Source organism: Ambystoma mexicanum, chromosome 1p, assembly GCF_040938575.1.
Source record: "Ambystoma mexicanum isolate Mex_15411 chromosome 1p, UKY_AmexF1_1, whole genome shotgun sequence".
Taxonomy (NCBI): Eukaryota; Metazoa; Chordata; class Amphibia; order Caudata; family Ambystomatidae; genus Ambystoma; species Ambystoma mexicanum.
The window spans coordinates 27,522,257-27,538,945 of NC_090921.1; the positions used below are offsets into that span (position 1 = coordinate 27,522,257).

General features: G+C 46.2%; 3 protein-coding genes across 3 annotated transcripts in view; all 3 read left to right on the forward strand.

Annotated features, from left to right (window-relative positions):
* The window catches only part of LOC138564854 (uncharacterized), a 126,588-nt gene extending 124,681 nt beyond the window's left edge, over positions 1 to 1,907 (forward strand). The window contains exon 3 of the mRNA XM_069642937.1: positions 1,522 to 1,907. Coding sequence (XP_069499038.1) covers positions 1,522 to 1,571 — 50 coding nt within the window. The 3' untranslated portion in view covers positions 1,572 to 1,907. The remainder of the gene's footprint in view (positions 1 to 1,521) is intronic.
* Positions 1 to 16,663, forward strand: part of LOC138581058 (uncharacterized) — a 471,910-nt gene extending 455,247 nt beyond the window's left edge. Inside the window, 1 exon segment of the mRNA XM_069652139.1 lies at positions 1,899 to 16,663. Coding sequence (XP_069508240.1) covers positions 1,899 to 3,536 — 1,638 coding nt within the window. The 3' untranslated portion in view covers positions 3,537 to 16,663.
* The window catches only part of LOC138564838 (zinc finger protein 271-like), a 124,406-nt gene continuing 111,650 nt past the window's right edge, over positions 3,934 to 16,689 (forward strand). Inside the window, exon 1 of the mRNA XM_069642936.1 lies at positions 3,934 to 4,072. The gene's annotated coding sequence lies outside the window, so the exon portion shown is untranslated. The remainder of the gene's footprint in view (positions 4,073 to 16,689) is intronic.

Sequence of the window (16,689 nt, forward strand, 5' to 3'; positions counted from 1 at the left end):
GGATGAGGACAGAGGGGAGATTAGCATCAAGGTTAGAGAGCAAGTCTTCACGAATGTTCAGGAGAGCAGTTTCCGTACTTCTGGCAGCTCTGAAGCCAGACTGATGGTCATGGAGACAGCCAACAGATTCAGTGTGAAGATTAAGCAGGGAGATGGCCAGCTTTTCCAGGAGTTTACCCAGGAAAGCACTGAAAAACAAATATTTTCAAAGTGGACCCTACTTCTGAGCTTTGGTGCTAAGGGGTAATTCCCACATTGGATTGAACACCTCTTTTTACCGCTAGGCAGGAAAATGGGAATGAGGTGCAAATTAAGCGTCCAATGGTGCTAACTCAATGAGTCCAATGCAATAAAACAGTAAAAGCAACATGTGAGGAGAAATGCATTTTACCATCTGGAGACGAATAAACCGGTACCGTGAACTGCACTATTGATGGGTGCATGTCTGCCATAACATCTGCCATAACATCTGTGTGCCTAAAAGCACACACTTCCCAGGCCTCTAAAAAGAAGGAACACTTGCCTAAGATCTGCTCCGGTTTAAAACAGATTGATACCAATTGGCAGTTATCTAGCGATGGCACTCGCCACTCGCCACAGCACCTCTCGGTAAACGTACCACAAAGAGACGAAACACAGAGTGCTCCTCATCCAGAGTCTTCATGCCAGCCCTGCTGTCCTTCATCTAAACGAAGGAGACTAAAGGAAACCACCATTTTCCCCTCTCAATGCGAGCACAGCGCGACAGGGTCAGAGCCGAGCATGCCAGAGGACAGCAGGGACACTTCTTAACCGGGGGTAGACGGCCTACCGGCATTGCTAGAGCCTGACCTACCCCAGACATGGAGAGTGGGTGTTGAGAGTGACCACAGTCCCTGACTCTTCTACGATGCCTACACTGTAAGGCAGAGGTCTTCTCTCTGCTCTGTGCTCATCCTCCTTCACCTGTTCACTACTGCAGAATACGGCAGAGCATGAAATGTCAGGATTCCTTCCCTCTTTCACACATCCATGTCCCTATCTGCCCCATTCAAAGTGGCTTTTAGTTGCTCCAAAACCCAGTGATTTTCTGGTGGATACAAAGTGTCTGCCTCTTTCCATGGTATGTCTGAGGGTGCAATCATTTGTCTTTTGTGTAACACTTCATTGTTAAGAACAGGAATGAAGATGATGGTTGTGGAGGTAATGATGTTAGCATAATCTTCACTACTCCTGGATCTAATCTTCCTCTTCACAGTATTTACTCCCAACTCTCCTACCCTGAAGAACAGATTGCTCACCCTTGTTTTCAGACAGTGTCTGTCGTGGCCGGTGGAGAGTCGTAGATGCTTGGTGACAAGGGCAGGGCAATACATTTGGGAATAGACTCCTATGGGAAGTGGGTCACCTTGTATGTTCAGTCCTGTGATGTTGAAGAGTAGGATTATGAAAAGTGAAGATTACTGGTAAAAAATCAGTGCACTTCCTGCTGAGTGTGCAATGCTAAGAAATAATATCTGAAACCTTTGTTTCTTTCAACAGCGAGTAGAGCCATCACTGAAACTAAGGGTATGGAAATGAACATGGGATGATGAGATATGCAGAGGAATAAGGGACGCACTACAGAAGATGGTCAGTGCCATTCCACAGAACCTTCAATGAAAGCGCCATCCTCACGGAGAGACCAGTGCCCGGCACATCTATACGGATCCATACGTATTGAAAGGAATTTTTCTGAAGTGTTCATGGGATGTTCTTTACTCACAGGTCCAGTCCAATCAAACGCATAGGAGGGTAGCTCGGGGACAACATGTTTGGCTTGGAAGCAAGAAAATCGGAGCAACATCTGTTCGAATTCTGCCCTGCGCTTGGAGACTGGTCTCAGGCATTAAGCACGTAATAAAAGATTAAATAATTAATCTCACATGGCAGAGAAACCCGATAAGTGTACAGAGTGTAAGAAAAGTTTCACACAGATCCCACATATGCACACGCATCAGAGGATCCATACCGGCGAAAAGCCCTATGAGTGCAGAGAGTGCAACAAAAGGTTCAGGCAGTCCTCAAAGCTGAGAAGGCATCTCATGATCCACACTGGAGAGAAGCCCTACAAGTGCACAGAATGCAAGAAAAGCTTCAGTGATTCCACAGCGCTCAGCAGCCATCAAAGGACCCATACTGGGGAAAAGCCCTACAAGTGCACAGAGTGCAATAAAAGCTTCAGTAATTCCTCAACCTTGAGAAGTCATCTCATGATCCACACTGGAGAGAAGCCCTTCAAGTGTACAGAATGCAAGGAAAGCTTCAGCAATTCCTCAACTCTGAGAATCCATCAAAGGACTCACACTGGGGAGAAGCTTTACAAGTGCACAGAGTGCATGAAAAGCTTCAGTAATTCGTCACACCTGAGAAGCCATCTCATGATCCACACTGGAGAGAAGCCCTACAAGTGCACAGAATGCAAGAAAAGCTTCAGTCATTCCTCAAACTTGAGAAGTCATCTCATGATCCACACTGGAGAGAAGCCCTACAAGTGCACAGAATGCAAGAAAAGCTTCAGTCATTTCTCAAACTTGAGAAGTCATCTCATGATCCACACTGGAGAGAAGCCCTTCAAGTGTACAGTGTGCAAGAAAAGCTTCAGCGATTCCTCAACTCTGAGAATCCATCAAAGGACTCACACTGGGGAGAAGCCTTACAAGTGCACAGAGTGCATGAAAAGCTTCAGTAATTCGTCACACCTGAGAAGCCATCTCATGATCCACACTGGAGAGAAGCCCTACAAGTGCACAGAGTGCAAGAAAAGCTTCAGTGATTTCAAAGCGCTCAGCAGCCATCAAAGGACACATACTGGGGAGAAGCCCTACTTGTGTACAGAGTGCAAGCAAAGCTTCAGTCGTTCCTCAGATCTGAGAATCCATCTCATGTTCCACACTGGCGAGAAGCCTTACAAGTGCACAGAGTGCAAGAAAAGCTTCAGTCGTTCCTCAGAGCTGAGAATCCACCAGAGGACCCATACTGGGGAGAAGCCCTATGAGTGCACAGAGTGCAAGAAAAGGTTCAGTCAATCCTCACACCTGACCAGCCATCAAAGGATCCATACTGGGGTGAAGCCCTATGAGTGCCCAGAGTGCAAGAAATGCTTCAGTGTTTCCACAGCGCTGAGCAGGCATCAGAGGACCCATAGTGGGGTGAAGCCCTATGAGTGCACAGAGTGCAAGAAAAGCTTCAGTGTTGCCACAGCGCTGGGCAGGCATCAGAGGACCCATACTGGGAAGAAGCCCTTTGAGTGCACAGAGTGCAAGAAAAGGTTCAGTCAATCCTCATACCTGACAAGCCATCAAAGGATCCATACTGGGGAGAAGCCCTACGAGTGCCCAGAGTGCAAGAAATGCTTCATTGATTCCACTGCGCTGAGCCGCCATCAGAGGACCCATACTGGGGTGAAGCCCCACAAGTGCACCGAGCGCAAGGAAACCTTGAGCAGCTCCTCAGCTCTGATTATGCATCAGAAGATCCATTCTTTGAAAAAGACTGGAGGCCCACCTGGTGTTTAGGAGATCTTTGAAGACCCTACTGTTGCCATAGTTACCACGTGGAGAGATGTTGTGAATGTGATCCTCTCCGTGATTAGCGCTGAGAAGCCCTTAGGTCAACATGAATGGTATAACTAAATAATACACTCTGAGAAAAATAAACAAGTACTGCATGAGTGCTGAGAGACACACAATATGGAATAAAAGAGATACAATCACAGTAACATTCAGGACTCAGCAGCAGGAGATGAATCAGGCAATTACATTTTTTGTTGAAATTTTAAAAGCATAAAAATCACTTGAATACTGCACACCAAAAGTCATTATTAATAGTCAAATGGCATCACTGCTTAGAGTAGGAAAACAAAATACAATCTCACCCTCTTGGAAACACAGAGCAGAGGTGGTTTTAAATCCTCTCTAAAAGACATAACAACCAAAGTCCTGAGAAAGATTAAGGAAAAAGCCAAGGAGGATCCAGCTTAACAGGGAAGCTTGAAACTGTCTGAGGAAAAAGCAGGAGAGTCAACACGGGGCACCTACGGAGGCAGAGACTGGTAAGGCAGTGGGGCGAGAAAGCTGCTAGCAAGGCATAAAATAAAAAAATCACTTGTCCCCTTAATTAGCTGTACAGTAACCCAAGCAAACAGTCCAGTGCTGTGTTCTGCCAAACATGTCAAAAATGCAAGCGTTTTCCTCATTTAAAGCATTATGGGGTTGTAGTCGCTATTTTGGAAATGGGTCCCTGTGGAAACTGGCACTACTGTAGTAGGTGGACTCAAAAGACCTATTGGTCGATACAGGTGTACTATCAACTCTACTTTAATGTTCTTTATTTCTCGTTCCATTTGCATGGCTTTAATGTTTCTGATCTTTTTGTTTTCAGTCCGTTATAAGCACCAAAAGAAGAATTGTTGTTCGAAACGTGCATGGTACATAACCCTTAGCTGGGCTGTCTATAAAGTAGTCATTGTTTGCATAATGTAATACATATTTTGGCTCGATATAGTGATTATCAATCAAGTCACACTTATTTTGGATAGAAAACATAAAACCATCACAAATGCATTATATTTCACATGCCGAACTATCAAATAATATATTTTAAAAAAAAACAAGATCTTACAAATACAATTTAGAAATTAGCACCAGTATATGGGTTTCCACATACCACTCGATTTTTAACCATCAGCATACAGTGTTCTTTGTTTCCTAATCTCACTCAACATCACGTGCTAATTGATCACAACAATTCTCATAATGCGCCATGCAAAAATAGCTACAAAACAAATGAAAATCAAATTGCATTAAATAAAAGAAAGTTAAAAACCATTGTCTAATATATATAACATGAAATCAATCCATGAATTCAGTAAGGTGGGACGAATCCCAGGATATCGTCCCTGCTTCCATAGGCAGAGCCCCTACCCATGGGGTCAGGGATGTGAGGCCACTGCCCAGTGGTCCTCCTGATTGTGGTACTCAGCAGGTGAATCTCATGGTAGGGGCCTCTCGCCCTTGTGGGCCTGGGGATGATTATTAGGGAAGAACGCCATTACTTGTACGACCAGCACAACCTATGTTGATATTTCACATGCTACGACCTGCAGGCACTCTGCAACCTTCTCTGTCTATTTTGGTAACCGCTCATGCTTCGAACTGTACCCGTATGTACCTGCGACCTTTACGGCCTTTCTGGAAAACCTGTACATGTTGTTTTGAATAGTACTCTCTTGTGTGCACCTTGCGACCATTATTGCCTACTTTCTGAAAACTGAACATGTGTCGCTCTGTATTCTCTGTGTACTCTCTACCAACTCTGTACTCATCGAGGCCCACCACCATTCTCTATTATAACTCACATTTATTGTTATAGTTGCGCATCTCTTTTATCCCATTTTAGACAATTCAGCCAACACTACTAATGCTCTCCCCCTGCGACCATTCTTGCTCATTGCTCACATGTTTTGATCTGCACTTCCAGTGTGCACTTGTTACCATTACTGTTTATTAGGAAATCGAACCTGCCTGAATGTAACTTTCCTTTGAGCATTCTACAGCGATAACACTATTGTGGTTATATTTACCAGTGCACGTTGAACTGGCACACCACCTTAGCTGACGCCAGATTCTACCGAATTATAACCCCCTGAATAGCCACTGCACCTCAAATAGCCTTCCACTATAACTGCCTATACGACAATTGAATTATAAGCACCTGAACGTAGGCTGAACTAGCCTACCTTAGTCACCACTTTCTACCTGTTGCCTACTGAACCTACTTGACCGGTACTCACTATTCACTAATCCTGTTGGCTAAATCCGGCCTGCCTAGCTCCCATTCTGCCTCTGCACTCTTTCACTCACAGGATCCGGATTCCTACTGGCTGCCTGCACACTAGCCCAACACCACAACAATATGTATATACCAGGCATCTACTCATCCCTACTTAGGACCATTCTTCACCTGATCCGCTTGACTAGCCATTAAAGCCTACACATTACACCCGTCCTCACAGTCTCCCTACTACCCAAAAGCATGACTCCTACTCACTCACTTACACCCTTTGCCCACATCCAAAACCTACCCAAAACGACCAGCCCATGCAACTCCACCTCTAGAAACATTAGACTATGCGCCAGGCTTCCCAATATGTTCGAAACACTTGCCAGAACCACGTTCTATACCAAAACTAGCAATACCAGGATACCATGGCCTGAAGCCAAAACGACCAACCCTCCCTCAAACACCCTCACCCAAGAACCTCCAACTGCACAAACCAGTCAATACTCCTCCCACCCATTTACAATCTTAATAATCAAGCCACATTGGTAACACCTACTGCGACCAATATCCCACACATCAGAGATGCCCTAATAAATGCCCGATCTATAGTAGCTCACGCCACAGAAATAGCAGACCTCTTCCAGCTAGAAAAATTGGACTTCCTAGCCGTCGCAGAATCCTGGCTCCACACTGCAGCAGGTCCTGCCCTCATGCTAGCAGTCCCAGAGGACTATACGATATTCAGAGTTGCCAGAACCGAAACCCGAGGCGGAGGCCTTCACCATAATCGCCAAAACATGAGACTTGCCCCATCTGACAAATCTGATTCCTGTGAATCCCTCTTAGCCAAATTGCCCAACGCTAACTCCCAAACCCCCACGATCCACCCTCTCTACAGATCCCCCGGTCCCCTGGGTTCGTTTGAGGAGGACTTAACTACCATCCTATCCGACAATCTAAAAAACACGGCCCAAAGCCTTCTCCTAGGTGACTTCAACCTGGAGTTCAAAGACCCTAAAGACCAACATGCTGCACTTATTGCTGGCACTCTGGCAGAACTAGGCTTCAATCAAAAAGTGACCCTTCCTACCCACAACCAGGGGAGGACCCTTGACTGGGTGGCGGACTATAACTGCCATGCCTTCATCACCATCATCTCTCCCCAGCCATGGTCTGACCACTACCTCCTAACCTTCTCCCTCAACTCCAACTCCCTCCAATAACCCTCTAGCCCCCTTTATCCCCACTAGGAACAAAAGAAATATCACAGCCGATAAACTCATCCATCTTATTCTTCCGACCCTGAATTCTCTCTCAGAATCCACTGATCCTCTTCACCCTCGTAGATGAATACAACAAAATAATGACATTAGCACTAGATTCCATCGCCCCACTAAAACTAAGAGAAAGTAAGCCAAAAAGGCATCTAAACACATAGTTCTGCCCATACCTGAAATCACTCAGACATGGAGACAATCACCTTCAGACAACAATAAGATCAACCTCAATAAAATAACCTCCCAATATAAGAAAGAAATCATTCTAGCCAAGCAAGATTCCTACAACCAAAGGATCTCTCAAGCCAATTCCAGCATAAAAGAACTGTTGACCATCCTTAAAAAGCTGGAAACCCCCATACCAGTCCTAGACATGTGTGCGAAGGACTAACACTGGTGCACCAGCATCCAAAACAGCCTCTCCAACAAAGTAACAGCCCTCCAGGACAAGATTACCAACAAAAAAGAAACCCTTCTCTGCCCTACTCTCTTAGCCATCAGCCGTGGTTTTCTTTGTTGTGTAGACAGGCTGTGCTGAATCACCTCTCCCTGTGCTGCACTCCCATTGGTTGCTGAGTGTTTTCTTCCATCCAATCAGGGACCGGCAGGCTTCAGCCGGGCCTCTCAGCAAAGGCCCACTTCCAAGGCCCCTGTCTGCTCCTTGTCCACTTCCAGAACACTAATTGGGGTCCTCCCTGCACCTTAACCACAATGATGCGGCCGCCTCTCTCCTCTAAGAAATCTGGACTGCCTTGACTTTGCCACCTCCAGAACTATGGGTTAGTTCCCTCCTTATGGACTCACTTCTACTGCCTTTGACTATCACTGTTCTTTCTGCTTGTTGCTCCCATGTTGTCATCTTGCTGTGCAGTGCTTCCTAAACCCTTTGCCAAGATCCTCTCAGCACCCAGATCCTCCCGGTCGTGTGGGGAGGGGTAGCCTTGATCATTTCTGAGTGGATTCCTGCCTCTATCATTCCCACTCAGACCTACTTCTCTTTTGAATACCTTGTCTGTAGGCTTTCTCTCTCGCCTACCCATTCTCTTACTGTGGTTACCATCTACCGGCCTCCTGGTCAAATCACCTCATTTCTCTCTGTGTGGGCAGACCTCTCCTCCTCCCTCCTAGCCTCTACCACTCAACTCCTCCTCCTCGGTGACCTAAATATACATTTAGACTCTCCTTGCTCCTCCTCTGTACTCTTCCGTGACCTCTGTGACTCCCTCTCCCTGTCCATCCTCCCCTCTGGCCCGACTCACTCTGCAGGGCACACACTCGATGTCTTGATCTCCTCTGACCTCCCCCTCTCCATCCCTCTGACCACTCCTCTCTCCCGGAGCGATCACTCCCTCCTCTCATCTCATCTCTCCCTCTCTTCCCCCCAAGCCAAGCCTACCCCAACACTGCCACCTACCTTCTCAGACATCCGGCCCATGAAGCGTGTGTCAGTTGAGGCTTTTTCCGCCACTTTCTCTCCCCCCTCCACCTTTGGCTGTCTCTCATCCAGATACAGCCCTGTCTCTGCTCTACTCTTCAATTTCTGATACGCTTGATGTTCTTGCCCCTGTCATGAGGATCTGTTTGAAGTCCAAAGCCAAGTGCAATTCCTGGTATGACTCTGACCTAGCTACACTTAAACGTAAGTGTAGGGCTGCTGATAGGAAATGGAGGACTTCCTATTCGTCCTCTGACAAACTGGCCTGTCGCCTGCTACAAAGGCAATACCGACTCTCTGTCCTCACCAAGAAGAGAGTCCACATTCAAGCTCGTGTCTCTGCGGCATCTAACAACTTGGCCGAACTCTTTAAAATCTGCAAGGAGCTGGCCAACCCTGCTGCAGTCTCTACCCCTCCTGTTGCCTCCCAGGCTCTTTGCAACGCCCTTGCCTCTCACGTCATTAAAAAAAAAAAAACAGGACACTCTGTCCCCCCTCTCCACCCACACTCCTCCTCTTTCCTCTCCATCTGTGCTTGCTGACCCTCCTTTAGCCACCCTCCCACCATCCTTCTCGTCCTTTCCTCGTTTCACCCCTGACGAGGTTGTTAGACAAGTCCGATCTATGAAAGCCTCGTCAAAACAGGTTAATCCCTGTTCCTCTAAAACCATCAAGGACCACATTGACGCCCTCGGTCCGGCCCTTGCTGATTTTTGCAACCACTCCTTTGCCTCTGGATCCTTCCCCTCCCCTCTGAAGCACTCCTTTGTGCATCCTCTTCTCAAGAAACCCACAGCTGATCCTTCTTGTCCAGCTAACTATCGCCCAATTTCCATTACTCCCTTTCTTGGCAAACTCCTGGAAAAGTTGGCCATCTCTCAGCTTAACCTTCATTCCAATTATGTTGGCTGTCTCCATGACCACCAGTCTGGCTTCAGAGCTGCCAGAAGCACGGAAACTGCTCTCCTAAACATCCGTGAAGATCTGCTCACCAACCTTGACTCTAACATTCCCTCTGTCCTCATCCTCCTCGATCTCTCTTCTGCCTTCGACACGGTCAACCATACCATCCTGCTCAACCGTCTCCGTGAAAACCTGGTATCACTGATCAGGCTCTGGCCTGGCTGACCTCTTTCCTCTCAGATCGACCCTCCCAGGTCCAACTTGGGTCCTTCCTTTCATCTATCTTCCTCTCTACCTGTGGTGTTCCCCAGGGGTCTAACCTCTCGCCCTGGCTTTTCAACCGATACCTGGCAACTCTCGCCCACTGCATTGCCATTTTCTGCTCAAATTTCCAGTGCTACGCTGATGACACTCAACTCAATTTCAGGCTGCCCTCTGCCACCTCCTCTCCCTCTCTCATCTCTGACTGCCTAACTGCCATTCAAGATTGGTGTGCCAGCAATGATCTTTGTCAGAATGACAGCAAGACGTAGATCCTCCTCATCAGCACACCTTCACCATTCTTTCCCCTCACTCTCTGGCCGGCCTCCCTTGGCCCTCCTCCTGCCCCCACCTGCGAGGCTAAGAACCTCGGGGTCATCTTTGACTCCACCCTTTCCTTCTCCGCCCACATCTCTGAGGTCAAATTTCCAACTGCACCTCCTCAGAGGTACTCTGCCTTTCCTCTCCTTCCCCCAGAAGCTCATGGTATCTCAAGCTCTGGTTCTCTCTAGCTTGGACTTTTGTAACAGCCTCTTTCTAAATCTACCTGCCTCTACTCTCCGCCCTCTGCAAATAATCCAGAACAGGACTGCGAGACTTGTCCTTGGCCTCAAGCCCTGGGATCTTCTCTCCCGCTCTGAAATCTCTTCACTGGCTCCCAGTGGATGCAAGGATTAAAATCAAAACCCTCTGTATTGTCCACAAGGCTTTCTGGGGCATGGCTCCAAAATACCTTCAGCTATCCTCTACCTCCAACTCACTCAGGGTCAGTTGTTTTTCTAAGAAACGAGCTGGGGGTAGATCTGTCTTCGGCTGGGACCTCCCTCTGGAACAGCCTCCCTGCCACTCTAAAACTTGAAGAGAACCATCTTTGGTTCTGGAAGCACCTCAAGACCTTCCTCTTTTCTTCTGCCTTCGCTCCCCCTCTCCCCTGCTGATCTGTTCTCTCTTGGCACTGTGCACCTGGCCACCCTCTGTCTTTTGGGCCCAGGTTACTGCTCATCCTGTCACCCTCCCACACTGCCTCCGGGTCACCCCTAGCACTGGGGTCTATATCTGTACCCATACAGCCCCCCCTTTTTCTTCCTGCACTTATCGGACCTACCCTGTCTGCTGCCTTAAACCTAGCACTTGCAAATTGCTGGCTGCATTACCTCTGTTTGTTGCCTTTATTATTTATTTATTGTTATTTATATGTTTCTCCTCTGCTTCGCACTTTCCACCTCTCCCCCCTTCCATGCACTTTCCCCCTCCCCCTTTTCCCATGCACTTGCGCATTCTCAATGTCACTGGGCCTAGTAAGATAACTGTTTTGTTCTCCCCTGTTCCCCTCTCTTGCCTTGTCGCGCTCTGAAACACTTGTGTACGAGTGCGATAGAAATAAAATATCAATCAATCAAAAAATCCACCCGCCTATACAAAAAGCCACACTCAAACCCTCACACCGCTTTAACTTCTCTAAAGCTTAGAAGTCGAAAATGTCATACTCTTAAACCGTCAAACTGCTAGGTGATCCATGCCCCTCACAAATCATCAAAGATGCAGCTAGAGACCGATTACCCTTCATTTCCAAGCTCATTAACACCACCTTTTCTACAGTGATTATCCCCAGCAACCTCAAAGAGTCATGGGTTCTCCCACTACTCATAAAGTAATCTCTGGATCCCTCTATACCTACCAACTACAGACCCATCACCACGTGCCTTTCCTGCTTAACATCTTAGACAAGGTAGCCTACCTTCAAATACAGCATTACTTAGAACAAAACCACCTCCTGGGAGTCCGCCAGTCTGGCTTCAGACCACAACCTGGCACTTTTTTTTTTTATTTGTTTTTGGTAGCAAAAAGTTAATTTGACACCTTTACAAAAAATTTTCCTCCCTAAATACATAACATAATTCATAAATACCATTACACATTACAAAGTAAAAATCACAATGTGCTAGATTATACAAATCACAAATGCTGGTGTGTACAATGCAAGCTTTAGATCCAACAAAGCTTGTAATCAGCAAATTTAAAGTTTAAAATACAACAAACTCATAATTCAATGAGATCATAAGACGTGTTCTCAGTGTCCCTTACAATTAAAGGACCACTCACAGTATTCGTTATCATTATATTGTTTGCATGCCAATATGGAAAAAGAAACGTATCAGCATCACAGCGAGTGGCATCCATGAGCAACAAATGGAATCAACAGACAAGAACAAGAACAGGTTGCTTCACCTTTTCCAGTGGTCGCTTGCTTGATGCCAATGGTTCATTTGTTGGTATAAGTAAATTCTATAAATGTACCAGTGGTGCGTCTATAGCCTTCCTCATATACATTGAATTATTTAGTGGCAAGAGAACTTTCTCAATCATGTTCACAAGTCTCACTGTAGCAAGCATGATGGAGTTGGACTGACCCCACATACAACGCAACCAAACCAGACGCTCATTGCTTGAATTTGAAACAAAAAAGTTCCCAAACAACGGAACCTCCTAAGATCGAAATGGGTGCAATACATGAACAGGTGTTCCAAGGTTTCGCATTTTCCCACCCTAGCACAAAATCGGCAGCTATCCCACTGCCGCAGCTCTTTGTATCCTGACCAATCGCAAATACGGGAGCCCGTATGGATGAGATCCAGCCGAAATCTCATATATGTCCTTCTTGCGTGATGGTCAGGAAAACACAGTAGGTAGGGCAAACGGGGCAAGACAGCCTGCCTGAATTTGGCATAGGTGTGAAACGAAGAATATCCTGAAATTAAGTCTGCATTAAGTGCCCATGCATTCCTATAAAATCGAGCTTTGACTTTTCGTGGAAAGTCAATAAAGTCCTGTTGCGTCATATTCACAGATTTTAGAATCGCCAACATATCTGACTTAAATTCAAGAATAGAGGCAGGATGTTCTTCAATTAGCATTAGGCTAAAGTCCTCATATAAGGAATTAACTGGGGGTGAGATCATTTTGTTAAAGGAATTTAACATACGCCGATCATGTTTATCTGCTAAAGGGTATAGACCCAATTCGTGTATAAGAATTGGATTGGGCAGGTAGCCCGGAAGGCCTAATACCCTTTTCCAAATCTTACCTTGGAGGAAATTTAATAAAGGGCCCAGATTTACTAGGCAAGCATCCAAGGAGTAAAGTAAAACAGGCTCTACTTTCATGGTGTAATAGTGAAGTAGAGGCAAAAGCGAGTATTTACAGTGCATCGAGAAGATAATCCTCATTTGTGCAAACAGCTGGTCGAGTTTGGTCGCCAACACGAGATGCCACTTGCCGACAGACATGCCGTTTGACATATGGTACCCCAGGTATATCATCTCTTCCCTCAATATAATTGGTTGGGAATTGACGAAATACTTAAATCTCAAGTGTTTCTTCTTAGATGAAAAGACTATTATGTGAGATTTGTCTGGGTTGATAGTTAAATTGTTCTGAATACAATATTCATGGAAGATATTAAGTTTGTTTTGTAACCCGAAGGGGACCTTGTCAAATAGAAAAATAGAATGAGGTCATCGGCAAATGCCAAACAGTGAAGACGTAGCTTGCCTAGGTTTACCGCAAATGTGTTTGTTCCCTCCCATAGCTGCTCAATGTCGGCCAGATACAGATTAAAAGGTATCGCAGCTAAGTTGCAGCCTTGCTTCACGCCAATTCTTGTCGGGATACTGTCGGACAGAAGGCCCTCAGGGTTGATGCGCACTCTATAAGAAGTATTTTGATGGAGCGCCGCTATGATCGCAACCAACTCAGAGGGGAAGCCATAGGACAGCATCTCCTGCCAGAGACGATTTCGCAAAACGCTATCAAACGCTGCTGATAAGTCTAAAGATGCCATGTAAATCGTCCCATTTGGCTGAGCGCGTGATGTTGACAATAGATGGGCAAGGATTGATGCATTAAGCTGCGTGCCCATGGCTCTGGGAAAACCGACCTGGACTTTTGAGAGAATATTGGCATTGTTAACATAAGATTCCAATTCACTAAAAATCAGCCGTGCAAAATTATTTGCTGAGATGTCAATTAAGGCTATTGGCCTAAAGTTTGCCGGGGCATTTAAGGCACCCTTTTTGTGAATTGGGATTACAATTGCCGAGAGCGAGGAGGGAGGAATTTTCCTAGATTGGTATATTGACTGATACCAAGGGAGCAAGTACCTGGCCCAGAACTCGGGATCATCCTTGTATACACAAGGTGGCAGCCCATCGGGCCCAGCCGCTTTGGAAAACTTCAAGGACGAGATTGCCCAAATGATGTCCTTGGTTTCCCAGGGGCAAACGGAAGAGAATTCCAACAGTAAATTCAGACACTCGAACCTTCGGTGTTTTTCCGGTAGGTTATATTTCTTAAGGAAGAACGACCGCCATTTAGTGCCTGAAATGGATGCCATCATGCGGTTGTCTGCCTTGCCCAAGGGCTTTCGTAAAATGGACCATTGCTCCCTCGTGTTTTTCGTACATAGCAGTTCAACCATTTGTTGATTAGCCAGGTTGTAAGCAGTGTAGCGCAGTAACTTTAGCTTTGACTTGAAGCGAGCCACAGTGAAGTTTTTTTCTCTTTTCAAGTTTGCTGCGCTCGAAGAATTACCTTTCAAGATCCGCAACTCGCTGTTTTTTTGAGTTTTGAGTTTAGCCACCTCTGCCAGGTGAGGGCTTGCAGCTTTTGGACGCCTGTTTTCACTGCCTTCTTTAGATAGGCGCACCAAATGCGAGCGAATCATCTTCAGATTTAATTTGATGATTCTTTCCCTGTGCCACGGTGCTAGGTGCTTGTCATGGGACACGACAAGGTCTCGATTTACACGAAACACCATTTTGCGACAGATAGTGGAATTCCATCTAACGGACAGAGTGTGCCTGTCGCTTACCCCCATAGGGTGATCAACAGGCCATCACTCGCATTTCAGGCATTGATTTCCTTTCTAGTCACGAATGAGGCTCGTGACCGGCTCCTCCCGCCCCTTTCATGCCACGGTTGGTTGGCCCTAACACACACCCACCTGCCAATCACATGTCTTGGCAGGTCCCCATTGGGCTTTACGTGATTTCCACGTTGGTTTTCCGGTTTCTCCAGCCCACTTTTTCAACACAGATAACCGAGCTCGGCTATTGGCCGACACGCGCCCACACCCATCTGTCAATCACTCTGGAGGCAGTCTCCGACTGGATACAGCACGAGTTGCAGGGGTTTTTCCAACTCGCTTGGGAGACACGCTCAACACGGTCGCCAGGACAAACGGTCCCTTCTGGCTTTCCCGCTCGCCGCAATCCGCACTTTATACGGCAGCCTCAGAAGTAGCAGACACTTTGTGGCTCTCTGCACGTTCTATTCTGCCTCCAGCCACGTCCAAGAACCGTCGTTATCCTCTTACCCAGGCAAGTCCTCTTGCAATTCCTTGACATTCTACTATCAGGTCCACTAGTACAGGGCAGATGTCAGATATCAGTTTACAGCAGCATGCGCCTTCCCCCCCTTTTTTTTTTCCAGTTCAGGGGTTTGCCATTTGGCCTTCATCAAATACGACACCGTTACAGATGTTTCTAGTAACTAAGTCTGCTCCTTTCTGTAGGTCATTTTCCTAGGCAGTACCGCGCTTTGGAACAGTGTCGTAATACCAAACGGGTATTTTACCCGCCAACAATTCGAAGTGGACACAGACGTCTCTAGTGATCGGACACCTGGCGACATCCACTCCTTCATTTCTTCACTTTTTCCTGAGAAGACATTACTCAGGTAATTTCCTTGCACTGAAGAGCTCTTTTCCAGCATATTCTATCGGCTCCTCACATTTTACCAATTGGCTTTCATTCATTGCTTGCAATCCTCAGGTCCTGTGGGCCCCGTCCAGTAGTGACGACCGAGGGATCAACTAGCATTGTATAGCAGACTCTCCCGGTCCCCTGCCTCAGTTACAAGCAACCTCTACTTAGCCCACTACGGCTCTTTTCATTCCCACCCATCCGAGGTAAGTGATTCCTTACCACTCCAGCCTGCCCCACCACACTGTCTTGGACCTTGGTTTGCAGACCGGCGGGTACCCACCAGGGATTCCTGCACTGCTCTTCCAAAGGGGACCCAATGCCACAATCTGCTCCCCCAGCCCCTAATTCGGGGGGAGTTTCATCGGAACCTTTTCCGAGACTTCCCTCTCTACAAGGGGCTTTGTACGTATGTGGTCATGAGATACATCTCAGACTCGTCCAGGATCGATGTCTGCCTTTCTTGATTAGTTTCTACTTTTGCATGCATTATAAATTTTGTAGAGATGCACTTCCTGGTGACTCATTCCCCTTATTTGTTTCTTTTGAACCGAATGTTTTTTTCTGTCTCCCCTTTTCCACCCATACAGGGTCCTGCTAATTATTGCCCTGATGAAGGCGGAGTAGATTCTGTTTACATGATAAAACATTTCTTCACCAATTTTGTTCCGCCGAAATGCTTTCTTCTATCAGAGGGGAAACAAGGTCCTTCACAGCGTCATTTGTGGACCACCAGGACCATTCTGCTCACGTGACATGATCCATTGATGGGAACATGCCATCTAGGTTAAACACCTACATCCTATATGTTTTTCTATTCCCCCTGTAGCATTGGCAGACCCTATCCCGTCACATAATATCTTCAACTTCGGGAATTGATTCTAATTACTAATGAATACCACTCTCAATTTCTTAATATGTTCTATTACATTGAATAGAGGTTTAATTGTACTCATCACTTTGTACTTCTGTGTTTTTCTGTGATTCAACCAGTATTCCAGTGATACATAACTGGCTTTTTGTCAATATTGTAATTGCTTTTCATTTATGTTCTTTCCTTGATGTACCAATTCTAATTTTCTTAGATTGTTTCAAAGCTCTCATACCCAATTGATAAATGGGAAATGAATGTTCGTTTTCTTGATTACACATGTCTTTCCACGTTGGTTTTTACTATATGTACTCAATTTTTTATGATATTAAATATTTCTTTTCTTTTTTTATATCAATCTCTGTAAATATCTGTTTA